Source organism: Eschrichtius robustus, chromosome 3 (genome assembly GCF_028021215.1).
Source record: "Eschrichtius robustus isolate mEscRob2 chromosome 3, mEscRob2.pri, whole genome shotgun sequence".
In the NCBI taxonomy this organism is placed as follows: Eukaryota; Metazoa; Chordata; class Mammalia; order Artiodactyla; family Eschrichtiidae; genus Eschrichtius; species Eschrichtius robustus.
This window is the reverse complement of record NC_090826.1, coordinates 95,912,723-95,938,471: the sequence shown is the minus strand read 5'-3', so window position 1 is coordinate 95,938,471 and position 25,749 is coordinate 95,912,723. Positions and strand designations below refer to the sequence as shown.

The following is a 25,749-nucleotide window of genomic DNA, read 5'->3' as shown; positions in this document are numbered from 1 at the left end:
TAAAGAGTGGAAAAGCCGGAATTCAAATTCAGGTCTCCCAATGCCTGCTTCCCCTCTGTGCTTTTGACTTTCCTGGGAAGCATTTCCCTTGTTCTTCAAGTTCAGTTGAGTAGCCGGCAATTTTGTTCATGACCTTCACTTTACAGTAAATATTAGACTGGTAAAGTAATCCTGCAGTGATGATGATGACGATAATTCTTCCTTTTCTTCTCTCTTTCTCCCTCTCACTTTAAACAAAATATTTTTATTTGAGTTCTCTAACATTGGCATATATCTATAAATTCAAATTTTTGTACAATGTTTTATAGATATCTTTACCACATTTAGTGTTTACTCTTTTTTTGCTTGGAGAATTAATCTTACTTTCTTTGTCAAACATATTGCTTTAGCTTTTTAGGTTATATAATAAAGCAGAAGTCCACAGACTCATAAAAATTTAGATGGGGAAGAGGCCCTCAGAGATCTGTTCATCCAACCCCATCATTATATGGGCAAGGGAGGCCAGCCAGTGGTTGTGGGTCCCTTGGTTGAGTCAGAGCCTCAGTTACTCCCTTAAAACTGGAGGTAATTATACTACTTCTAAAAAGTTGTCCCAAAAATTTACAAATCAAGAAGTGATATCTAAATGGATGCTTTAAATTTTATTTAAAAGAATAAAAGACTCATACCAAATGGCAGCTGGTTTTGCTCTGAACATTTTCAGGAGTATCCCTGAGACACGCTGCTACCACCAGACTGTGGCAGCTTGACAGGACTGCTCAGAGCAAGGCAGCCTCTTGAACTGGGTTCTGCCTGGGTTCTAATCAGAAGAGGGAGGCTTCATGGCAGATTGGCCTCTGGGTGTCCAAAAGACCTTTTGGTTCCTTGCTCATATTTCTGTCAGTCCTTCTCTGCCTTTCTCCAATATGCAAGGGAAAATCAGGAGAAGGGGACCAGAATGTCTGGGAAGACAGATGAAAAAGCACCAGAACAGAGTAGGCTGGTGGTTTGTTTTAGTTGAGTCTGCTTTCAGTGCCACACATAGCGGCCCATCAGTGATGTGTAGACAAGTGATAGCCGTGGTACTTCAAAAAAATCAATCCTTTACTTGCATTCCAAGCTCCTATTTGGGGAGAACAAATTTCAAATAGTACTTCCTAAGAGAAGTTGGTAAATATTTGGTCATTAACTAGAGACCAATGTCTCCCTCAAATTTTAATGAATAAAAAATTTAGCCCCCCTCCTTTCTAATTCCTTGCTTATATACCACTGATTATGTTAATGTAGGCTTTAGGATGAGTTACTCTTGACTGAGCTTTCTGCCTTCATGTTTATAACTGCATTTCTCTAAACAAAAAGCATCCATTTTGTTCCGGCATAGACACTAGGATAAGCATGGTTTCATACGTTAAATAAATTATATTTAATAATGAGGCTCTTTTTGTTTTGCACGGACTAAGACACACAATGAAGACAATCAATGAAAACCAGAAGGTCTGTTGCTACAATTAAGAACATCAAGACCAGGCAGCAACCGATAAAGGAGGTCAAGCTGCACATACATGGATGAAGCCGATTTCTTGGAAGATGCAACTTCTAAGAAACAGGAGGATTTGCCTTATGATGGGGACTTCTCCCAAATTCAGATGTACAACGATTACAATTTTACCTCAAAATATGACATCCTTGATGTCTCAAATCAAATGAATTTAACAGAAGATGACCTTCAAGAAAAGGCCACGCATAGAGAGACTTGCAGAAAGGCAGATATGGCCATGACTTTGGATAAAACAACTGAAAATGCTATCAGCAAAAAATATGATAAAGAGAATCAATGCACCATAAATCTTCATATTCCATCTAATCAAGGAGACCCTTTAAAGTCAAACATTTCTTATATTTTACTCCATCATCTTTGCAAAGAGGAATTCTCAAAAGGTCAAGGCATTAATTGTGAAACTCTCCCAGAGATCTCTAATGCTGACAGTTTTGACGGAGCTATTATTAAAAATATTATTTTGCAGCATGTTAAGAAGTCTTGGCCGACAGAACAAACCTCAGAACTCACTGACCAACTCAACTCCAAAAGCGATGGTGAAAACAGCAATAAGCCCAGTTGTTTTCCAACCACGACAGAAGAAAACACCTCTGATTTAGAGGATCCAGTCGCTGCTGGAGAAAGCAGCCATCAGGAAAATTCAAATTTTCTAACTAAAATCAAGAGTCCAGGTGATAAAGAAAAAAGTTGCCAAGGGCAGACACCCCAGAAACAGCAGGCTGAAAAAGCAAGTTCAGGCAACAGGTTCAAATACGGCCAAGGTCAAGTTCATTACTGGTTCTCTGATTCCTCTAAAGTTGCTCCTAAAAATAACATAATGGACAAACCACTTACAACCGATAAACAAGCCAGCTTTTCTCCTAAATTGAGAGATAAGTCAGCTATTGTGCAAGATATTTCAGAAAGCATGTCTAGATCAAACGATGTTGAAAAACAAGAGCAGAAATGGAAAACTTCTGAAACTTCACAACAGATAGAGGTAAGTGAAAGCCATCTCCAGCAAACATATAAGCAGGGTCGTGGCTCATCTATATCAGTGTGGGTCTTTGGAGGGTGCATAGAACTGAGTTGTAGGTCTGAGGTTCTGGGTTCCAGTTCTGGCCCAATACCTTGACCTCTCAGAAGCTCAGTGGGTCTTCTCCTGAGAAGAATCAGGGGCCGAACTAACAGCAACACATAATAGAATAAAATCCAAGTTCTTCAACCTGGAATTTGCGTTTCCCCATTTTTTATGTCATCCTACCCTTCTAAACTAAACTCCCCCTCCCACCCCAGGAGTCATCCTTAGGTACCTGGCTGGCCCTGCCCTCTCTGAGATCCTGCCTCACATGGAACCTCCCACCTCTGCTTACCAAAGACCTGCTCATTTTCATGGCCTCTTTCAATACCCCACTGGCCACAGGACTTTTCAGAAGCCCCCGGTCACAGTCTTTCCCATCCTTGTTTGTTTAGTATTCTGTCGGAGCATTTATCTCAGCCCGCTTTGGATCCTAACGATTTGGAAACATCTGTTCCTTCCACTAGATCTGAAGACTCTGGAGGCAGCCACCTCGTCTTCATCTTTCCTTTGCCCAAGTTCCCCCAGAGGCCTAGCCTTCTGTTTGCACATATTATGTCCTTGGTTATGAATGCTCAATTGGACTGAATTAAGATCTTTAATAACACGCTTCAAGATTGTTATATTGGTAACTATTTAGTACAAAATGTTGCTAATGTTTAATTTATACTATTTCCCCTTTCCCCATCTTCCCATCCTTCCACCCACCTTCCCAACATGCTGAGGCTCAGGATCTCATTGATTGTTTGAGGTTCAATAGTTAGGTAAGTTCACAATAATGATCAAAGTAAACACTGTAGTTCTCTGGCACTTTGCCAGGACTGTATGATCTTTCCTTTAAGCATTCTATGAAGGGTCCCCCGACTGAACATTCTCTGCCTATTTCCATTTCCACCTCTTTATGCTTCAGCTGCCTTCTCTTTCAGCTGAACGTTCTGGGGAGTTTGAGCAGAACCCCCGCCCCCACCCCTGACACACACACCCATACACACGTACCTGGAACCAGCAGCCCACCTGGCCTCGACTGGGATGCTTCTCTCAGTCATGGAGAAATCTGCACCCCTGTGACACTGGGAAGTCTCCACGTTCCTCATTCTGCTTGCAGGAGAACGCCCCTCGGTGGGCACAGTTCTCAGTGCCCTGTGGTTAGTAGGGGCAGAATGAATATCAAGTTCATCTGTCTCTGGCAATGGGATTCTGAAGTCAGGTGTCTGATTTTCTCTCGTCCTGTCAGTTCAGGTTGGAGAACTGGACTCTATAGGTTCCACAGCCACCATATAATTGAGATATTCATAATAACCACAGCCTAGTTTGACCACTACAGTAGCTCCCTGGCACTAGCATGTTTGTGAGCTGCGTGTGTTGGGAACAATGGGAAGACCCTCAAGGTGAATCACTCCAGAATTTGAACTCTTATCCAGTTAGCCTGTGGTGAGTAGAAAAGGGCTGTGTGAACAATCACTATCTTGACACATTTTGGAACTTAACGCTTACTGTTATTATTCTCTGGAGTGTGGCTACCATGTGTCTGGGTGTTAGTGAGAACACCAGCAATAGAGCCGGTGACGAGACCAACAACGGTCCTTTGTGGAACCTGTGGTCTAGCTGTAGGAGAAGTATGTGAGTATTCCTCGTAATAGTATCAAACATGATAGTAGTAACAGCTAACATGAACGCTTACCATGTGCCAGATACTATGGTAACATTTAATTCTCATCACAACACTATGAGGTAGGTTCTATTACTATCCCCATTTTACTGTTGAGGAATTTGAGGTTTACAGTGATGAAGTAATTGCTCTGGGTCACCTGGCAGATAAGTGTCAGAGTGGAATTCAACCTTGGCATCAGGGCCCCAGCTCTTGCCACAACTGGGTGGCCTCCACGATGACCAGAACACATCGAGTCATCCTGAGAAATGGCGTCATGATCACTATCAACAGTCATGTTTTCTTCTCCTTTAAATGCGCAGATGGAGCCCACAGTACATATCCACCAAGAACATCTTGCAGGTACTAGCATTTTAAAAAATTTTTATTTATTTATTTATTTAATTTTTGGCTGCATTGGGCCTTCGTTGCTGTGCGTGGGCTTTCTCTAGTTGTGGTGAGTGGGGGCTACTCTTCGCTATGATGCTTGGGCTTCTCATTGTGATAGCTTTTCTTGTTGTGGAGCATGGGCTCTAGGAGCGCAGGCTTCAGTAGTTGCAGCGTGTGGGCTCAGTAGTTGCAGCTTGCAAGCTCTAGAGTGCAGGCTCAGTAGTTGTGGCACACGGGCTTAGTTGCTCCGAGGCATGTGGGATCCTCCAGGACCAGGGATCCAACCCATGTCCCCTGCACTGGCAGGCAGTTTCTTAACCACTGCGCCACCAGGGTAGTCCAGGTACCGGCATTTTTAAACCTCTTTGATTTAGATATACATTTTGAAAAAAAATTTTTTTAAAAATAGTGATTGCCACAGACTTCTGTTTTCTGTACTGAATAAAACTGCAGTGCAGCTGAGATGAATGGTAACCAAAACTTATTCTTTATTACATAGGAATAGAATCTGACACAAGTCCCTCTAAGATGCCATTGACCTCTCAGAAAGACCCTTCCTCAAGTTCTTCTTACACATTTCACATGATATCCCAAGGGAAACAGATGTATCAGAAGTTAAAAGAACAGACTGATCAACTGAAGACTAAAGTAATACTTTTAAAGCTTATTATGAAAAATAGAAATAACCAAATTCAAACGTAAGACACTATGCCCTTAATGAAATATTGCATTTTTCACTGCAGGTACAAGAATTTTCCAAAAGCATAGCACAGGATTCTCCCTATCATTTGAAAGACAGGAGGCTGGTAATAAATTTTATCAAGTTTTAAAAATCTTTTTAGGGAATTTGACATGGGAAAATACAAATGACTTTATAGTATCATGTTTTCTCTACATTGGTGGGAATAGAAATGCTCTGGTAAGAAATGCTTTGCTGAAGATTACACTATCTTTGTGTTACAGGGACTAAAAGAGCTTAGAGCTTTCTATTTCTATATGTATTTAGCCCTTTCTCCTTCTCAGGGGATCTATTACTTATGGCTGTTTTTCCTCAGCAGTCATCCCATAATAAATATGAGACCATGGTAAGTTCAAGAGAATAATATGTCAGCTGTTGTAAAGGGCAAGCACATCCAGATTTGATGGGTCCTGAGGGATACAGGCTATAAAAATTGCCAGTATCTGGCAACTCAATATATAAAACTTTGAAAACTTAAAATTAATCTTGAAGACATGCTTTTCAGATCAAAATCTTTGACTTTCACATCCTTGCTTTTTGTTGCATTTAATCAAATCACTAATTTATGTTGTAACCATAGCCTTGTTCATCAGTGTCAGGGTCGTGGGAAGTGGGGGTGAAGCATGGCAGTGGGGCAAAAAGCTGAGACTACTAGAACCAGGGATGTGTGAAGTTGAAGATGTAGTTTAGGCCATTGGGTCAGCAGCAGGACAGGTGGCCAGAAGTCCTGACATAAAAGACACGAGCAAAGCTCAGGGCAGTCTGTGCTTCAGAAACCAAACAGTATAGACAAAAACTAGGAGGAGGCAAATGTTGAGACACAGTTCATTACTCTTTCACCATATTAAGTAAATAACTCATACATTCATTCGACAACATTTGTGGGGTACTTTCTATGACTCAGACTCTGTATCAGGCATTAGGAATTTGGAGATGAAGAAACATTTCTTTTTCAAGTGACTTATGGTCTCCTAGGAACAACAGACCAGTAAATCAACAAGTAACATGCAGCTTGGGAAAGGTTACATATGATGCTAATGGCAGCACTGAAGAGGCTCACCCTTGCCAGTGAGAGGGTACTTTAGAAGGCTTCCTGGAAGGGACTTCTGAGCTGGGCATTGTAGGAAGAATATGGCAGAGTAAGGGCAAAGGTGTATTCCAGGAAAAGGAATCAGCAGGTGCAGTGGCACAGGGACAAGAAAGTGCTGAGAGTGTGAGGAACTGTGTGGCAGTGTGATTGACCAGATGGAGCTCAGGGGGAAGGGAGGAGACTGGAGAGGCAGATAAGGACTACATCATGAAAAGCCTTTACACCACGCTAAGGAGCTTAGATTAATTTCATCCTGAGGTGGAGTGATGGGGCAACACTGGAGGATTTAAAGCTGAGAAACAGCAAGCACCATGGGGGCAAGACTGTAGGGACAGAGATCGGCTAGAAAGCCATAATCCAGGTAACAAGTTATATGAAGCCCTAAACCAAGGCTGGCAGTGACGATGGAGAGGGCAGAAATCCAAGAGTTTAAGGAAGTGGCGGCAGATTGAACCAGGTAAATAAGAGAGGAGGCTTGGATGCATTCCAGATTTCTAGCTTGGGTAACCAAGGTCAGGAATAAAAGTGGAGGATCCAGTTCAGGATGGGCGTGCCAGGTAGGCAGGAGGCAAGATGTCAAGTTCAGTTTGGGACATTTTGAGGTACCCATAATACATCCAATTGGAGAGGTCCACTAGGCAATTAGAGCAATGGATCTGAACCTCAGAGGAGTTGTTTGGGTCAGAAATGTAAATTTGGGTATAGTTTTATGTTGAAGCTGTGGGGTATAGGCGATTGCTCAGGCAAACACGCAGAGTAAGCAGTGAAGAAATCCAAGGATAGGATCATGGGAAGCAGAACCAGGGGTAGGTAAAAGAAGAGGGGTCCACAAAGGAGATCCATAAGGAGAGACTCAAATGGTCGAGGCAGACCTGGAAGGGCAGAGCTATAGAAGCCAAGAAAAAAGAGGGTTTTGAGAAAGAGGGAGTGGGCCACACCATCAAATCTTCAAGTAAGGAAGGTAAGCAAGATGTGCATTGGATTTGGCAACTGAGAGGTCATGAGGGAGCTTGGCAGCCCTGATTTCAATGAAGTGGTGGATCTACGGAAGCCAGATTGCAGGAGTTAAGGAGTGAATGATAAAGGAGATCTCCTAAAACCCAGGCTTTCAGAAACTGGGAGAACCTAAAGTTTTAAAAGGCCAAGCAAAGCAGAGGAAACTGGTTCAAGGCATTAGCCTTCTTGAGGCCTCGATTCAGGAAGTTTCTTCCTATGTTAGAGGGTATGTGGGGATTCGTGTCAGGACTGAGAGAAGAGGAGAGAGGTGACTCTTTACAGTGTCAGCCTTGGTCTGAGAGTTCCGGGCCCATCTGCTTCAGTGAAGGAAGGCCAGACAGGACTGAAACTAACTTTCTCAGGGCGAGCAGCACACGGAGAAAGCATTTGGATTTTGGAGCAAACATCCTGGTTCTATGTGTTGATTGTACAAGCTTAGACATGTAGCATGTCTTCCTATCTTAGTTAAGAGAGTTAAATGAGGTACATTTATGGCAAGAAAACTATGCCCTATCTTCTTCTGAACACAATTAAAATTCCAAGATCCCAAATTATAATTCATAATTGGCTTTCTTCACTTTTCTCTTTCCTTTGAATACCTAATTCCTTCTCATGGCTTTAACCACCATTTTCATGCTACCAATTCCTAAATTACTAGTCCTCACTTCTCATCTGGAGCTCCAAACGTTTGTGTTGATCTTCCTTTGGATCTCCCACTCTCACCAAAAATTCTACCTTGTCCAACATTGACATCTTTTTTTTTTTTTTAACATCTTTATTGGAGTATAATTGCTTTACAATAACATTGACATCTTCATTCAAAATTCCTCAGTTTCGTCAGGGAGTTCACATTCTTTCCACCTCCCACAGTAGAAACCTGAGTGTTGTCTGTGATATTTATAGTATCAGTCAGGGTCCTGGCAAGAATAAGATGGCTTACTCCAGGGGCGTTATCGAGGAGAGCTTAGTAAGGCATTATTTTACAAAAGCAGGGGCAAGGTTGAGGGAAACCAATAAGGGACAGAAGGCATCTCATGGAAGGAACAGTGGGGCAGAGGGACAGAGGAAGAGCAGATAATGCAGCATAAGGAGAGTAGCAGTAGCTGTAGGGGTCGCTGACAAGTTCTGCGGCTTTTGATAGAGACACAGCCAATCCATGATGATACACACAGGAGGAAATCAGGGAAATAAAGACCCTACCTCATCCTTCTTCAGTTCATCTCTCCTGCTGTTGTCTTCCATTGGCTGAAATCAGCCAAAGCCAGAGGCATGGGAGCTTATTGATACAGTCCATTGAAGGCCAGCCTCCTGGCTGGGGCACAGAGAAAGATGGAGGGTGGATCTGGGGTGGGGGGAAATGGAAAACATCTACCACACTTGCCATTTTTTATACCCCTATAGCCAGTATGCTTCTAAACTTGTTTGTTTATTTTAATAATAGTAAGAACTAATAACAATGAAGATGACAGCTACCATCTATTGAGGGTGTACTATGCTCCTGTCACTAAGCATTATCTCATTTAATTTTTACAATATGAGGTGAGGGCTATTATTATGTCAAATCAGAAAACTGAAACTTAGAATTCAAGGTGACTAAAATCATACAATTAGTAGGTGACAGTCTGAACTTGAACCCTGGTGTGTTCGATTCTGTAATCCCATGATGCAGTATTCTTGCCCTTGGCAATATCTCTCCAATTCATCCTTTCCTCTCCATTTTCACAGATACTGCCTGATCCAAGCCCTCTTGAGTCCTTTAAGCCTGACTTAAGTCTCACTTCTTCCATTGAACCATAGCAAAGTATTCCATCCCACAGTCTCTTTTCCCAACTGGAATAAAATCCCTGAGACCAGGGACTGTGCCTGATACAGCTTTTGTGTCTCTCACACTTTTGGCCCAGGACCAAACATGGGCAGTGCTCAGGGAATGTTTAGTGACTGGGGCTGCTGGGCTGCAGCCTCTGTGCATCGAGATAAGACCTTGACCTGTACAGTTTAAACATTCATCTGCATGAGGCTACATCTGGAAGACCCATTTGAAGCTTTTGACTAAAATTCCTGATGTTCCTTCCCCATTTCATCTCCAAGTGCCATAGATTCAATCCCAGGTCCTCTAACTTCAGTTCTTTTCTAAGATCTATGTGACTTCTGACATACTTTCTAGAGCCCCAATTTCCTCCTCTATAAAACTGGGATAATAAATCTACTCTGCCACATTTACAACATTGATGCATGCATTAAATAAGATAATGAATGGAAAAGTGCTCTATGAGCTAAAAATTATTCTGCAAATATGTAGGATTATGAATGTCCCATTAACAAAAATTTAAACACCTCCGAGTGGGTTCTAGGAGAGAAATCAGAAGTGACCATATTTTTCAGCTATGTGCTATGAGGTGTCGTAAATGCTGAGATGGTTCTTGGGTTGTCTATATTTTAGATGTCAGACTCTGAAACAAAACAATTGCCAGGAGAAGGATGATGGCTTTGTTTTGACACTACTGTGGGGTACATCCTCATTGTGTTTTGGGGAAAAACAACTACACACACAGGCTTACCTGTGTTTGATTCCAGTGACTTCACTGCTACAGGTCCTCGAGGAACTGCAGGGACATCTCGAACTGCTGGAACAGGAGTTTCTGGCCAATAAGGAGAAGCATCTGACTTTGAAACAGCAAGTCCACAAGCATGAATCCCCAGCTGTCGATGAATTTGATCCAGAAAGGTGAGGCTTCAACTGTGTAAGGTGGAAGGGTCAGAGGTAATCTCCTTCTGGTGGGATTCTGATGTGGCTGATGGCTTAGTGCTTGGAGAGCCATTGGTCTTGGGTCAGCAAAAACTGTGTCACCATTGAATAAGTGTCACCCCATGCAACAAGCAGTACGGAATTACTGCTTTGTGTAAGGTCTTGTGCAGGGCACTGACCCAGATAGAGTGCCCCAAATAAATAATGGTCTCCTGGAGGAGAGACATTGTGCCACCACCTTGCATTTTGTTGGATGTCATTATAATTGGTTCTGAGACTCAGAAGAGTACAAGAAACCCTAGAAAGGCTCACGTGTTGACCCCAGAGGACCCTCTCCTCTCCAAGCTCCTCCTGTCCTGTCCTCTCCTTCATCCCACTCCTGCCTATATTTCCCCTGCCTGGTTCTTCTTTTCTGTCCCTCTTTTTCCTCATGCACAGACAATTCCAGAGAGACAGCAGGCAGGAATGAATCATTGTTACGTTGGTTAGCGTGGGGGTGAGGGGCCCACAAATCCTGATAAAGGCGAAATGTTAAAGCTTGAAGTCAAATGATTCCTGAATTAATTCACATTAGAAACTCGGGTGCACAATCATATTGAATGAAGATTCCAGCTGGCCATTCTGATGGCACCATGCTCTTCTCTTTCCAATCTTAATAATTTTAAGATGTAGTCCAGGACTCAAGGCTAGGATTGTTTTCATATAATTTCCTGGGATGAATTTAAAGAACCCATTTAGTAGGCTTAATATTTGTAAGTTCAGGGGCTTCCCTGGTGGCGCAGTGGTTGAGAATCTGCCTGCCAATGCAGGGGACACGGGTTCGAGCCCTGGTCTGGGAAGATCCCACATGCCACGGAGCAACTAGGTCCGTGAGCCACAATTGCTGAGCCTGCGCGTCTGGAGCCTGTGCTCCGCAACAAGAGAGGCCGCGATAATGACAGGCCCGTGCACCGTGATGAAGAGTGGCCCCCACTTGCCACAACTAGAGAAAGCCCTCGCGCAGAAACGAAGACCCAACACAGCCATAAATAAATAAATAAATAAAATAAATAAACCCAAAGTTTAAAAAAAAAAAAAAAAAGTAAGCTGAAATATTTAGAAAAAAAAAATATTTGTAAGTTCAGCTCTTTCTATTCATAGCATTTTAACACGAATTCATTCTTGATGCCAAAATATTTTAATGGTTTATATTTTGGCACTAGTGTCCTGAGGTATTATTTCTTCAAAATGAATGAAATCTCTGTCTATTGTTATTTCAATACTGAGTAATTAGACAGCAAGGATGAGGTTTTAATATTGATTTTTTTCCCCCAAAGGCTTTTTTTTCTTGGAAAAAAGGATCTCCACATGCTTTCACTATTTGTTTAAAAACTAATAGAGTAAGGATATTTATTTTCCAAGAAATCCCACTTGTTTTGGCAGTCGTCTTAAAGACAGGCCTCTGTGCGCATTAAGACCAAAGTTATGCAATGCCTTATTTATAGCTTAGTTACACCCACACTGCGCCTGGCCCCAGTATAAATCAAAAGAGTTCCAACTGCAATTATATCCCATATACAGGAGAAGCTTTCAACACTGGGGCAAGGGAAGGACTCAGCCTCTCCCAAAACTCACCTCAGAACTGCCTCAGAGCAAGCAAAGTGTGCTCAGCTCCTCTTGTTCTCAAATGGGCAAAATGTGGCAAAGAGCAGAACCCAATCCAACCCTTGAGGTCTTGGTGTGTCGAGAACTTTCTAAATGATGGGTCCAAAGGCCATTGTTGATGTCTTTCTGTAAAGGAAAGAATTCTGCAAATTAATTGGCTAATTGCTTAAGTCAGCTATTGTGCTCTTATTAAAACCTTCTTATTATTGCCTTTGAAAGGTAATATTCAAAAACATTGTTTGGATTTCATGTATCTTGTTTGTCAGAATGTAGTCTGATGGTCATTTGATTCTTTCACACACTAGCACCAGAAGCCAAGGAGTCAAGAAATGGGGTTCTGCCTCCATCAATCCCTCCTCCCTGATACTATCGGCATACACTCTTGTCTTCTATTTTACAGAAAAGATCACAAATTCCCTCAAAAAATGTCTTTTCTCCACCTCCAGATCTGCATGTTTTCACCTCCTCTTTGTTCCTTGACTCACCTTCCAACCTCTCCAGCCTTGGTCCTTGAGCTTATCTCTTCCTGCTACCTTGAGGCCTTGCTCCATCATTTCACTTCCTTTAAATTTTCAATCTCTCCTTGTCATCTGATGAATTTCCTTCTGCCTGCCAGACTAGAACATATTTTCCTATATTTTATTTATCAGTCTGGTTTTCCATGTTTAGATCTTTGTCCCACCACTCGTTGAATAGGGCAGCCTTTCCCCACTGGTGAAAAGCCACTTTTATCATATAAAAAACCCCCATGTGTACATGGGATTGGGTCTATCCTCCCCAGTGTTCTGTTTCTACTTCTACATTAACCACATAGTTCTAAATTACTATAGGTTAGTGTATATTTTTAAATGTTTCTTCTTTTGAAACTTTCTTTAGCTATTCTTGCACACTCGTCTTACTAATAAACTTTATAATCAGCTCACCAAATTTCTCTTTTTTTCATTGGTAGAGTCACTTTTATTGAGAAATATAGTTTTAGGAACCAAATTTCTTTAATAAAATTCCATTGGAATTTTGTTTAGGATTTTGTTGAATTTACAGATCAGTTCAGGAAAAATTAAAATCTTTGCAATGAGTATTCCCATCCCATTCCCATGAAAACATCCCCAGCATGTTTTCTTCAAGTAGATTTTACATGTTTTGTCAAATTTGTTCTTAGCTATTTTATACTTTTTCTGTTTTTTTTTTAAGAGTCAAGATTATACACATACCTTTTAAAAATATATTTATTTATTTGGCTGCATCGGGTCTTAGTTGCAGCACGTGCGATCTTCCTTGCGGCATGCGGGATCTTTCACTGTGGTGCATGGGCTCTTTGTTGCAGCATGCGGGCTTCTCTCTAGTTGTGGCATGGGCTCCAGAGCACGCGGGCTCAGCAGTTGTGGCATGTGGGCTCTCTAGTTGTGGTGCACGGGCTCCAGAGCATGGCAGCCTCAGTAGTCGTGGGGCACGGGCTCAGTAGTTGTGGAGCGCAGGCTTAGTTGCCCCACAGCATGTGGGATCTTAGTTCCCAGACCAGGGATTGAACCCGCGTCCCCTGCATTGGAAGGCAGATTCTTGACCACTGGACCACCAGGGAAGTCCCTCTGTGTGTTGTTAATAGATGTTTTCTCTAATCCATATACAGGAAATAAAGAAAATTGTATGTTTAACTTATACGGGGCTACCTGACACAATCTTCTTACTATTTCGTTGATTTTCAGTTGATTGTCTTAGTTTTTAGGTATGACAATCAGAAAATAATAATAGTTCCCCTCAACTTCCCTTTTCCCCTTAAATATTTATACATTATATCTTTTCTTCCCACCAACTTTTCTATATCACATTTCTTTTTATTGCTTTATTTCATTTGCTAGGTTTTCCAAAAAAACATTGAATAATACTAGTGAAAACAATCATTCTTGTCATGTTCCTAATGGTATTGGGAATTCTTCCAAGTATAATGGCTGCTCTAGGTTCAAGTAGATAAGCTTTATCGAGAAAGTTTCCATCTTCCATTCCTAGCTTACTAGAATTAGATATTTTTAAATTTAGGAAAAAGTTTAATCAAATGGGGTTTAGAAATCTATTTAATCTCTTTTATGAATCTAGTGAAATATATTAATAAATATCTTAATGTTTATCTATAGAATCAGTTGGGAAAATTTTCCCTTTCTTTTTATGTTCCAGAAGAGTTACTTAAGGTCTTTGGTAAACTCACCCATAATCCCACTTGGATTTGGTGCTTTTGGGGGGCAAAACCATAAAACCCCTAGAACGTAACATAGGAGAATATCTAGATGACCTTTGTTATGGTGATGGTTTTTGAGATAAAACATTAAAGATACCATCCATGAAAGAAATAATTGATAAGCTAGACTTCATTAAAATTAAAAACTTCTGCTCTGCAAAAGACAATGTAAAGAGAATGAGAAGATGAAACACTTTTCATAAAGGACTGTTATCCAAAATATGCAAAGAACTCTTACAACTCAACAGTAAGAAAACAAACCAATTAAAAAATGTACTAAAGATCTTAACAGACACCTCACCAAAAGAAAATACACAGATGGCAAATAAGCATATGAAAAGATGCTCCACATCATATATCATCAGGGAAATGGCAAAATGAAACAACAATGAGATACCACTACACACTATTAGAATGCCCAAAATCTGGAATGCTAAAAACACCAAATGCTGGTGAGGATGCAGAGCAACAGGAACTCTATTGCTGGTGGGAATGCAAAATGCTACAGCCAGTTTGGAAGACAGTTTGGCAGCTTCTTTCAAAACTAAATATACTCTACCGTATGATCCAGCAATCATGCTCCTTGGTATTTACACAAAGGAGATGAAAACTTGTGTCCAAAAACATGCACATGGATATTTCAGGCAGCTATATTCAGAATCATCAAAACTTGGAAGCAACCAATATGTCCTTCAGTAGATGAACTGCACTAATAAACTGTGGTCTATCCAGACAATGGAATATTATTTGTGCTAAAAAGAAATGAACTATCAAGTCATGAAAAGACATGGATGAAACTTAAATGCATATTACTAAGAAAGAAGCCAATCTGAAAAGGCTACATGTTGCATGATTCCAATTATGTGACATTCTGTAAAAGGCAAAACTGGCAAAAACAAAAAGATCAGTGGTTGCTAGGGGTTAGGGTTGGGGGAGGTAGAGTACAAAGGATTTTTAGGGAGAGTATAAGGATTTTTAGGACAGTGAATAGGTAGAGTAAAAAGGATTTTTAAGACAGTGAAAATACTCTGTATGATATGATAAAGGTGGACACATGTCATTATACATTTGTTCAAACCTATAGAATGTACAATACTAGGAGTAAATCTCAATGTAAACTATAGACTTTGGGTGATTATGATGTGTCAATATAGGTTCATTAATTATAACAAATGTACCACTCTGGTGGGGATGTTGATAATGGGGGAGGTTATGTATGTGTGGAGGCAGGGGGTATATGGGAAATCTCTGTATCTTCCTCTCAATTTTGCTGAGAAGCTAAAACTTCTCTAAAAAAGGTATTAAAAAATTATACCACTCACATTCTCTGATCACTGGAAATTAATAATAAAAAGATAGCAAAAATCGAATAAGAAAAATTTAACACTCATCTAAATAATTCTTGTGTTAAATAGGAAATAAAAATGGATGTTAGGAATAATCTACAAGTCAATAATAAATGAGAAAATAACATGAAAACCAATGTAATGTAGCTAAAGCAGTACTCTGAAGAAAATTTATAGTTTTAAAATGCATTTATTAGGGGGGAAAGTTGAAAACCAAAAAACTAAGTATTCAAACCAGGAAGGCAGAAAAAGAACAGCAAAATAAACCCCTCAAAAGGAAGAGATTCATAAAAGGAAGGAGAAATAAATGAAATTTAAAATAATTTGATCAATAAAACATTTTCTTTGAAAATATCTATAAAATAAACCACTGGAAAGTCTGACTGAAAAGCATAAATAACATAAAGAATGAGAAAGGAAAAATATCAGAATAAAAATTTTAGATCAAATAGGATTGGACAACTTCATATCAACACAGTTTAAAATCTAGATGAAACAGACAAATCTCTAGGAAAATATAAATTATTAAACTCTACTCAAAAAGAGGTAGGAAATCTGAAAAGACTAATAACCAGAGAAAAATAGAAAAGATTGTAAACAGTCAAACCCCCAAAAGATACCAAATCCAAGTGGGACTATGGGTGAGTTCAACAAAGACTTTAAATAACTCTTCTGGAACATAAAAAGAAAAGGGAAAATTTTCCAACTCATTCTATACATAAACATGATCCTTCTATTCCCGGTCTATGATCCATTCTGAGTTGATTTTTGTGAAGAGTGTTAGGTCTGTGTCTAGATTCATTTTTTTTTTTTTTTGCACATGGATGTCCAGTTGTTCCAGCACCATTTGTTGAAAAGATTATCTTTGTTGGATTGTATCACCTTTACTCCTTTGTCAAATATCAGTTGACTAATTTTATGTAGGTCTATTTGTAGGCTGGCTATTCTGCTCCATTGATCTATTTGTCTAGTCTTTCATCAATACCACACTGCCTTGATTACTGTAGCTTTCTAGTAAGTCTTGAAGTTGAGTCCTCCAACTTTGTTCTTATCTTTCAATATCATGTTGGCTATTCTGGGTCTTTGGTCTCTCCATATAAACTTTATTTTTTAAAATATTTATTTTATTTATTTTTTTGGCTGCATCAGGTCTTAGTTGCAGCATGTGGGATCTTTCATTGTGGCACAGGCTTCTCTCTAGTTGTGGCGTGTGGGTTTTCTCTCTCTAGTTGTGGCGTGTGGGCTCAGTAGTTGTGGCGGGCTTAGTTGCCCCACGTCATGTGTGATCTTAGTTCCCTGACCAGGGATCGAACCCAAGTCCCCTGCATTGGAAGGCGGATTCTTTACCACTGGATCACCAGGGAAGTCCCCATATAAACTTTAGAGTCAGTTTGTCAATAGCCACAAAAGAAGTTGCTGGGATTTTTACTAGGATTGCACTGGATCTATAGATCAAGTTAGGAAAAACAGATATTTTGATAATATTGCGTCTTCCTATCCATGAACATGGACTATCTCTCCATTTATTTAGTCCTTTGATTTCACTCATCAGAGTTTTGTAATTTTCTTTATATAGATCTTGTGCATATTTTTTTAGATTTATACCTAAGTATTTAATTTTTTTGGATCTTAATGTAAATGGTACTATGTTTTTAACTTCAAATTCCACTTGTTCATTAAAAGAATATAGGAAAGTGATTGACTTTCATATATTAACCTTGTACCCTGCAACCTCACTATAATTGCTTATTAGTTCCAGAAGTTTTTTTGTTGATTCTAATTTTCTACACAGATGATCATGTCATCTGTGGACAAAGACAATTATATTTCTTCCTTTCCAATGTGTATACCTTCTCTTTCCTTTTCTTGTCTTATTGCTTTAGCTAGGACTTCAAGTACAATGTTGAATAGGAGTGGTGAGAAGGAATATTTTTGCCTTGTTCTTGATCTTAGTGGGAAAGAAGTGGTATAATTTTTAATGTTTTGGAATTTGTTGAGATTTTTCTTTGTTGAGTAATATGAGATAAATTTTTATAAATTTAATGAATTTGAGGAAAATTAATTCTTTGGGGCAAAACATATATTTATATTTATATATGCATGTACATATATACACATATACCTATATGTACATATACCTATGGATCAAGCTTGTTAATTAAGTTATTCAGGTTTTTCATATCATTCTTTTTCAGTTGATATAAATCACTATTTTCCTAGAATCATAGCTCCTAGAACTGTAAGGGACCTCAAAATAATCAGATCCAGATAAGCAAAGTATTGTTATCTCATGTTATAGTTGAGACATTGGAGGCACAGATTCAGTGATTTGCCAAAGGATACACAGCTAATGAATAACAAAATGAGAATTAGAAACATAGAACATGATAAATATAATTAACACTACTGTATGTTATATATGAAAGTTGTTGAGAGTAAATCCTAAGAGTTCTCATCACAAGGAAAAAAATTTTTTCTTATTTCTTTAATATTGTATCTATATGAGATGATGGATGTTCACTAAATTGTTGTGATAATCATTTCGTGTTGTATGTAAGTCATGTCATTATGTTGTACACCTTAAACTTGTCCAGTGCTGTATGTCAATTATATCTCAATAAAACTGGAAGAAAAAAATGAGTATTAGAGCCCAGGCCTTTGGAGTGAAACTATAAACAGGATGCCTGTCGGGGCAGGTGTCCATTATCCTTCCTGTCTGAAGATAGACCGCATTAAAAATGTAGATCAATGCTATATTCAAGAACTGTTGTTACTAATTAGAATGTTGACTGCATACTCAATAAGATGCCTGTGTGTTTATATTTACCTAGAAAAGTAGAAGGTGAAATCTGCACGTTGGAGATGCTACTTGAAGATTTTAAAGAGAAAATTAATAAAGGCAAACATACTTCAGCTGTCTCTCTTCCCGTGAGTTCTCAAATCAACCCGGATGACTTGTCATCCACATCCTCCCCATCCTCAAATGAGGTAATATAGCAGCCTACAGACTAATTTCATGCCAGGAAAAATGGTTTTTATGTATTTATAGAATCCTAATTAATGGAATCACTGAATTCTATCTTAACATTTCATGAAAATTTAACTTTCCAAAGGCCTATGAATCATATTATTTAAAGTGGAACCAGCTTTTAAGAATTAGAAGCTATTTCAAGTGTTGGTTTTTGAAATATCTTATTGGTTTAGGATGTAACAATACAGCTTAAACTGATGAACTGCTGAAGAGCTATTTCTTCTGGATGAATAGTAACATGTTTTGTAGATCTTGCGTGCCTGGAAGAAATAATTTTTCTTCTTAACAGTTTTGTACTATCTCTGCTATATAAAGAATAACACACTCAGTGAAAGAACCATTTCTCATGAGTCCACTTCTACATTTTCTTTCTCTCAAGTTAAATTCTTTTGGATTGTCTACATATGCAAAACCAGGAATTCAAATCAATTACCAGTGTCTTTCTATAGTACTTTTTGTAACCTCAACTATCAGAACATTTCAGAATACATGAAAATTCTGACAAATGGAATCATCTGGATAATTGCCTTAAGTTGACTGTATTTGAAGACACAACCCGTGGCTGTTATTCAAAACTTGAATAGGTTTTTGTCAGAGTTTAGGACAGGATATTGAAGATTATATAAATGTTAGCCCTTCCAAACAAGTATGTTTGCCTCCTCAAAACCCTTACCTGCCTGGCAAAATCCCATTCATTCAAGGCCCATCTTCCGAGTTAGCCCATTTTTATAACCTTGATGCATAGCCGCCCACTCCAGGCAGAATTCTTCACCCCAGCCTCTGTGTCCCCATAACATCGTGTCTCATTTGTCCTTGTGCCTTTGTACCCATCTTTGTAGCCCGAACAACTGACTGAATGCCTGGTATGGAGTGAATACTCAGTATAGTAAACTCTGAGCCACTGTGGATTTAACAAATGATCCCCAAGGTTCGCAGCTGGTTCTCTCTCTAGTCCTGAACCGAAACTAGCTTCAACGTGGTGTGAGGGAGCCTAGTGAGGCAGCCCGGGCTCCTGCTCAGCACTCCCCTCAGGTCTGGGTTTGCTCTTCTTAACTGGTCCCAAGTTTATAGCAACTATTGTGAGATGATGAGGACTCTATAACTTTGTGATAAATAGCCCTGAAAAGAGAGTCTACCTCTAGTATTATCCATTCATTCAGTGAATATTTCTTGCTAAATGCTAGGCACTTTTCTAGGTATTGGGGATACAATATAAACAAGGTAGACAAACCACCTGCCCTCAAGATGCTTACATTTCCATGAGGAACACATACAACGAACAGATAAAATTAACGTGGAATTACAGAATGTTAAAAGTGCTATGTAGGTGCAAGTAATAATGCATTCCTTAGGATTGTGAAGCCAGACTGCCTGGGTTCAAATATCAATATAAGCTCTGTCACTAATCAGCTTTGTGACCTTAAGAAACCTATATAAACTCTCTGTGCCTCATTTTCCTCCTGTATAAAGTGAGGATAATAATACCTGCCTAAGTTTCCAACTCCTCTTTAGCAAAAAGTCTATGCAAACTGTAAAGGTCTGAACCAACAGAACTATTTTGTCTACTATAATTTTGTCATTATCATTTTAGACCCAGGGGTTTTTAATTCCATTATTTCTAATTCCTTTATAATGAAATATCTCAAAGTTGGTCCCCCAGACCAGCAGCATTGGCTTCACCTGGCAGCTTCTTAGAAATTTTAATGATATTATTAGGACGTTTAAATGAGTTAATATACGTACTTAAAACAGGGCCTGGCTCACAGTAAGCACATTACCTGGGTGTTAGGTACCGTGACAATTAGGTGATGGGATATGACCAAAAGTAACTCACAGTGGGAGGGTAGGGTCAGAGGTGAGATCTGAATTGAGTACTGGGGGATGAGAAGGAGGTAGCTAGGTGAGGAGTCCGGGGAAAGGGACTCCAGGCAGGATGTGATGATGCCTTAGGGGTGGTGTGGAAACGCAGCAGAACCAATTTTGAGTCACCTCCGGTGGGACTGCAGCCCTAATGGCAAGTCCCTCTATGCGGCTCCCCAGTTACCCAAGGAGCACCCTGGCCGTCCTGCGTGGCGCCGGGGCCATGTGGGTGAGAGGGGACAGGGCACCCCGCCCCCCGGCACAGACACAGGAGGCTCCCTCTTCCGAGGAACTTGACAGGCTGGTCCCACAGCCCAGCAAAGAGGGCAGCGACGGGCCCCTCCTGAGGGTCCGAGAAGGGAGAAGTGGGCTTGGACCACCGCTTCCACCTCTGGGAGCCTGGCTTCCTTGTGGGCCCTCTCTCCATAGAGACGCCCAGGGGAGGGAGGGTGGGAACAGGGCAAGTGGTCACTTGGTCCCACTGTCCCAGGAGTGCTGAAATTAAATTCCCAGTGACTCTTCACCAGATTAAACAAAAGCCAAATAATCCCCCAAAGTGGGGCGCCCAGGAAGCTCAAGGACTGACTCTAAAATTCAAACTGCTTTTTTTTTTTTTTTTTTTAAACTAGACTAACCAGATCAAATGACCATGAGGTTGTCTTCGGCTTCCGGAGTAAAGTCCTGCAGCCCCGTCCTGGCTCCGTTCAGTTCATTGCCTTGGCTCTTTAACCAACCAGTATGGCTGAACGTGACTCTGAAATTGGCATAATTAAGATCAGTTGGCTCTCATACTAACCAGAGCCCTGGGCGTTAGCGCTGGTGAGAGCTGCCCATATTGCTAACCCTCTCCACTCTTTCAGAACTCAGGAGAAACCTGCCTGAGGTATCTGTTCTAGATCAGGGCTTCTGCAACTGCAGCCTGCCGTGGACTCACCTGCAGATCTTACTGAAACGCTGGCTTCGATTCGGTAGGTCCGGGGTGAGCCTGCAATTCTGCATTTCTAACAAGCTCCCAGGTGATGTCAATGCTGCTGGTCTGGGGACCACACTTTGAGATGATTTCATTATAAAGGAATCAGAAATACTGGGATTAAAAGCCCTGGGTCTAAAATAATAATGACAAAATTATAATAAGCAATAAGCAGTAATAATTCTGTTGGTTCGGAGCTTTGCTGTTTGCATAGACTTTTTGCAGAAGAAAAGTTGGAAGCTTAGAAAGGTGAAGAGATTTGCCCAGCACAAATGACAGGAGACACTGGATCCCAGGTCTCCCAGTTCAGGCGGAGGGCACCCCCCCCTACATTCTGCTAATGTAAATCTGCCTTAACTGTGAAGTGCGGAGATACTCCCTGAAGGCCCAGAAGTAATAAAAGAAAACACAGGGGAAAAATGAAGCAAAAAAAACTCATTATTTTTAAAATTATAAAAGCGATAGAGGCTTATTGCAAAAAAATCAGAAAATAGAGAAGAGTATACAGAGGAACATTTCATTGACAGAAAAACCATTGCTAGTATTTTAGTGTATATCTGGTCTTTTTTTTTCTCTGATACACATACGCATTTTTACAAAAATGGGATCATACATGTATTGGGGTTTTTTAAAAGAATTTTTGATGTGGACCATTTTTAGTGAATTTGTTACAATATTGCTTCTGTTTTACATTTTGGTTTTTTGGCCGAGAGGCATGTGGGATCTTAGCTCCCTGACCAGGGATTGAACCCGCACCCCCTGCATTAGAAGGCGAAGTCTTAACCACCAGACTGCCAGGGAAGTCCCCATACATGTATTGTTTTAGGATATGCTTTTTACATTCAACATTATATTGTGGGCCTCTCAACAGTTATTGAATAAACCTACAGCTTCATTTTTAAGGACTGCATTGTATTTCATTGTATGGGTGTACCCTGATTCATTAAACCAATCCCTTACTGATGGACATTTAGTTTTTTCCAGTTCTTTGATATTAGAAACACTGCTTCAGTAAAATAATTTTATATGCAAACCTTTGGCCATAGTTGATTAGTTCCTTTGCATAAAAACCTAGGATTGCAGTTAATGGTTCAAAAGATACACAGTGAAAATTTGGATAAACTGGCCTTTAGCAAAGTGGTGCCCACAACAGTGCCTGGGAATGAAGGTGCCTTCCAACCTGAGCCAAACCAGGGTATCTGTTTTCTTTTTCTCTCCAACCTTTGCTAAAGTGATAAATGAAAACTGATATCTCCCTGGGTTAATTTGTATTTCTTTGACTATTTGTGAAATTTACCCATTTTCATATGTTTCTTGGCCAGTTTCACCACCTCTTTGACAATATCAACATCTCAACTAATGTTTGCAAAACTGAAACCACAGTAAATCTTTTTAAGAAAGGCAGACAACTTGGAAAATAGTAAGAGCAAACACTGTTCAGAATTAAGATTTTTATCATACAAAGTTGCTCTGACAAGGGCACGAAGGAGGAGTAGCTCTGTGGTTAAGGACACAAGCGTACGGGGAAAGGCTCAAATGCCAGCTCTGCCACTCACTCTGTGTGACCTTGACGAGCTGCCTAAATTCTCTGAGCTGCAGATTATTCATTACTAAAATGGGGACGACATGCCAGGATGGTGGTAAGGGATAAAGGAGGTGATATGAGAGGTACCTGGCACAAGGAGCAATCAACAAATGGTTGTTTTTATTAATAAGAAAACACTGAAACCCTCCAAAAAATTAATGGATAAAAGATTAAATCTAAAAGTCACAAGTAGGAAATACAACCAATAAATAAACATATGGGGAAATGTTTATCTCCTTTAATAACAGAGGAAATGTTAATAACACAAGGAGCCACCCCTACTTTTTAAATTAACAAGAATATTTTCAAGGGATAATTCCTGATGCAGAGGAAGGTGTAGACAAACGAGCCGCCAGCGTTGGTGGCGGCTATGTAATTCGTACAACTTTGGTGGAAAGCAATTAGGCCACACGTACACAAGCACTTTCGCAACCTTCGACCCAGACATTTCCTAAGGAAGTAATTCAAAATATAGAAAAAGCTGTCTGTACAACGATGCTTATTTCTCACTGTTGTTTATAATGGTGAGAAAAGTACATTTCTTTTCTGTTTACATAAAGGGTAAAACCATAGTAAGGGTGGTGTCAGCCTTTTCAGTTCCACAGTGTGATTTTTTGGTGTGGTAAACAGGGACATATAAACAATAATTTAGGCCTCTAGTTAGTCCCTAAACCTTGTTTTAATTCATAGTTGAATACATTGCTTTGGAAAGGCTTTTAGACTCTGCTAACCAGTGGTCAGATTGAAGGATTTAAAAATCATCTTAAATTGGTTCATCCTCTTGGTGGAGCTTGGTGTAATTTGAAACTAAAGGAAAGAGAAAACATGGTGGGGAGAGTATTCTCTCATCTGTACTAGATTTTTAAATGTCTGGAGAAGGAAGGAAGTCAAGGCAGGGTGGAAGCTTTCTTTCTCTAAGCCCCAGGCCGTTACAGCACAGGCCCCACTGAGCCAGAAATCAGAGTGGAGAAGTCCTGAGATGGTGAGTTTGGCGGGGTCCACGCGGCTTGCAGGGCTGTGCCTGAGCAGCCGAGGGATGAGTCACTTCCTCGGTCACATCACATCTGTGTGTGCTTTGTGGTGCAGGAGGAGCCTAACAACGCTTCGGGGAGGCAGGACGGTGCGGAGACGACCGGTGCACGCTGCGCCTTCTGCCACCGGGTCCTTGAATGGTGAGGGCTTCCAGCTGCTAAATTCCCAGGGTGGGTGGGAGCCGGTCCTGGGATAGTAACTCCAGTGAGGATGGGCATCAACTAACTGCACAGGCGCCAGCAGCCACGGGCCGAGTTACAGAATCACAGACCTCAGGGCTGGACACGCAGCCCGGTCTCCCTCCCAACGGACAAATCCCTCTAGCAGCGGCTCTCAACTGCGGAGAGCATCAACCTTACCAGGGGACTTGAAAATAATGCACATGCCTCAGCCTCACCTACTGTATCAGCCTCCCCGGGGAGAAGCCCTGGTGGGAATCTTTTTTTAATTTTTATTTATTTATTTATTTGTTTATGGCTGCGTTGGGTCTCCGTTGCTGCGCGCAGGCTTTCTCTAGTTGCAGTCAGCGGGGGCTGCTCTTTGTTGTGGTGCGCGGGCTTCTCATTGCGGTGGCTTTTCTTGTTACCGAGCACGGGCTCTAGGCGTGCGGGCTTCAGTAGTTGTGGCGCACGGGCTTAGTTGCTCTGCAGCGTGTGGGATCCTCCCGGACCAGGGCTCGAACCCGTGTCTCCTGCATTGGCAGGCATATTCTTAACCACTGCGTCACCTGGGAAGCCCGGGAATCTTTCTTTTAAATCTCCCCGGATGATTCTGATAGGCCTCTTGGTTAAGAATCATGACCACAGCGTATGGAGGGTGGTTTGGCCTTTAGGCTCCCTTTGAACCTTGCCCACGTGGGAGATTATTATACACCATTGTGTACCAGCTTGCAGCCTCACTACTCTCTCCTCATAATGAATGAAAACTTACCCTATTGGGTCCCACCTCTGCCCCCCAGTCCCACCGGAAGTAAGCCTAATCCCATGTCCCAGGGTTTATTTCTCCACATCCCTCAGCAAGAAATCTTCCAGAGGTGACAAGCTGTAAATCGGGTAAAAAGCTGTAGATGTGAAATCCTAAGGAGAAATCAATCCTTAATGGTTTTGAAACACTCTTTGGTCAGCTGTTAGCCCACGTGGATTCAGAATCATTTATTTGAAGCTTCTATCAGTCAGCAAGAGGTGCCTCCTCCAAGCTCGAGAGGCACTGTGGACTGGAGCCAAAGCTTGGCTCATTGACCTTAGGAAGGTGGAGAGGCAAGGAGGGAGGGGCTGTTTGGCCACCACTATTACATGAACATAATGGATTCTAATAGAGGCAGATGACAAGGTCTGAAAGACTGAAGTTTCCTGTTGGAAAGCATGCCAGCACGGGAATGAGCACTTGTCATAAGGATCCTATTGAGTTTCCGCCCTCTAAAAAAAGAAACAGCATGGTTTTGTGGTTAAATATCCATGTGTCATCTGGTGTGGACCATTATTTTAAACCAACGTGTCCGTCATCAGCTTTGACTCTCCTTTCAATACAAAGGTCACAAATGATGCCAAATCCCTGAGTCATCCCAGATCCACTATTTTTTTTTTATTGAATTAAAACCTAGGTTTTGACATTTTTTTTTTAGGTTTTAGTAAGTATAATAAAAATAGTTTGACATTAAAAAAACATTTTGATTAAGCTTTCAAGGTACTAAATATTTCTCTTCCAAATTCGTAGTCTAGACCTCACAGAGCCACTAAAGTACCAAGACAGGGACTGGTGTTCTAGACTACATTTTCTCTTTTATAATGAACAAGATGGAAGGCAAAACACAACCAAGTGTAAAATCAGATCTAACAGTAAATCAACTGC

At 40.7% G+C, this 25,749-nt stretch overlaps 1 protein-coding gene across 1 annotated transcript in view; it reads left to right on the top strand.

Moving 5' to 3' along the window:
• The first annotated feature begins 1,541 nt into the window (after positions 1 to 1,541).
• AKNAD1 (AKNA domain containing 1) overlaps positions 1,542 to 25,749 on the top strand; it is a 33,518-nt gene continuing 9,310 nt past the window's right edge. Inside the window, exons 1-7 of the mRNA XM_068540424.1 lie at positions 1,542 to 2,516; positions 4,566 to 4,605; positions 5,132 to 5,280; positions 5,376 to 5,438; positions 10,049 to 10,182; positions 18,255 to 18,411; positions 23,956 to 24,041. Of these exons, the coding sequence (XP_068396525.1) occupies positions 1,542 to 2,516; positions 4,566 to 4,605; positions 5,132 to 5,280; positions 5,376 to 5,438; positions 10,049 to 10,182; positions 18,255 to 18,411; positions 23,956 to 24,041 (1,604 nt within the window). The remainder of the gene's footprint in view (positions 2,517 to 4,565; positions 4,606 to 5,131; positions 5,281 to 5,375; positions 5,439 to 10,048; positions 10,183 to 18,254; positions 18,412 to 23,955; positions 24,042 to 25,749) is intronic.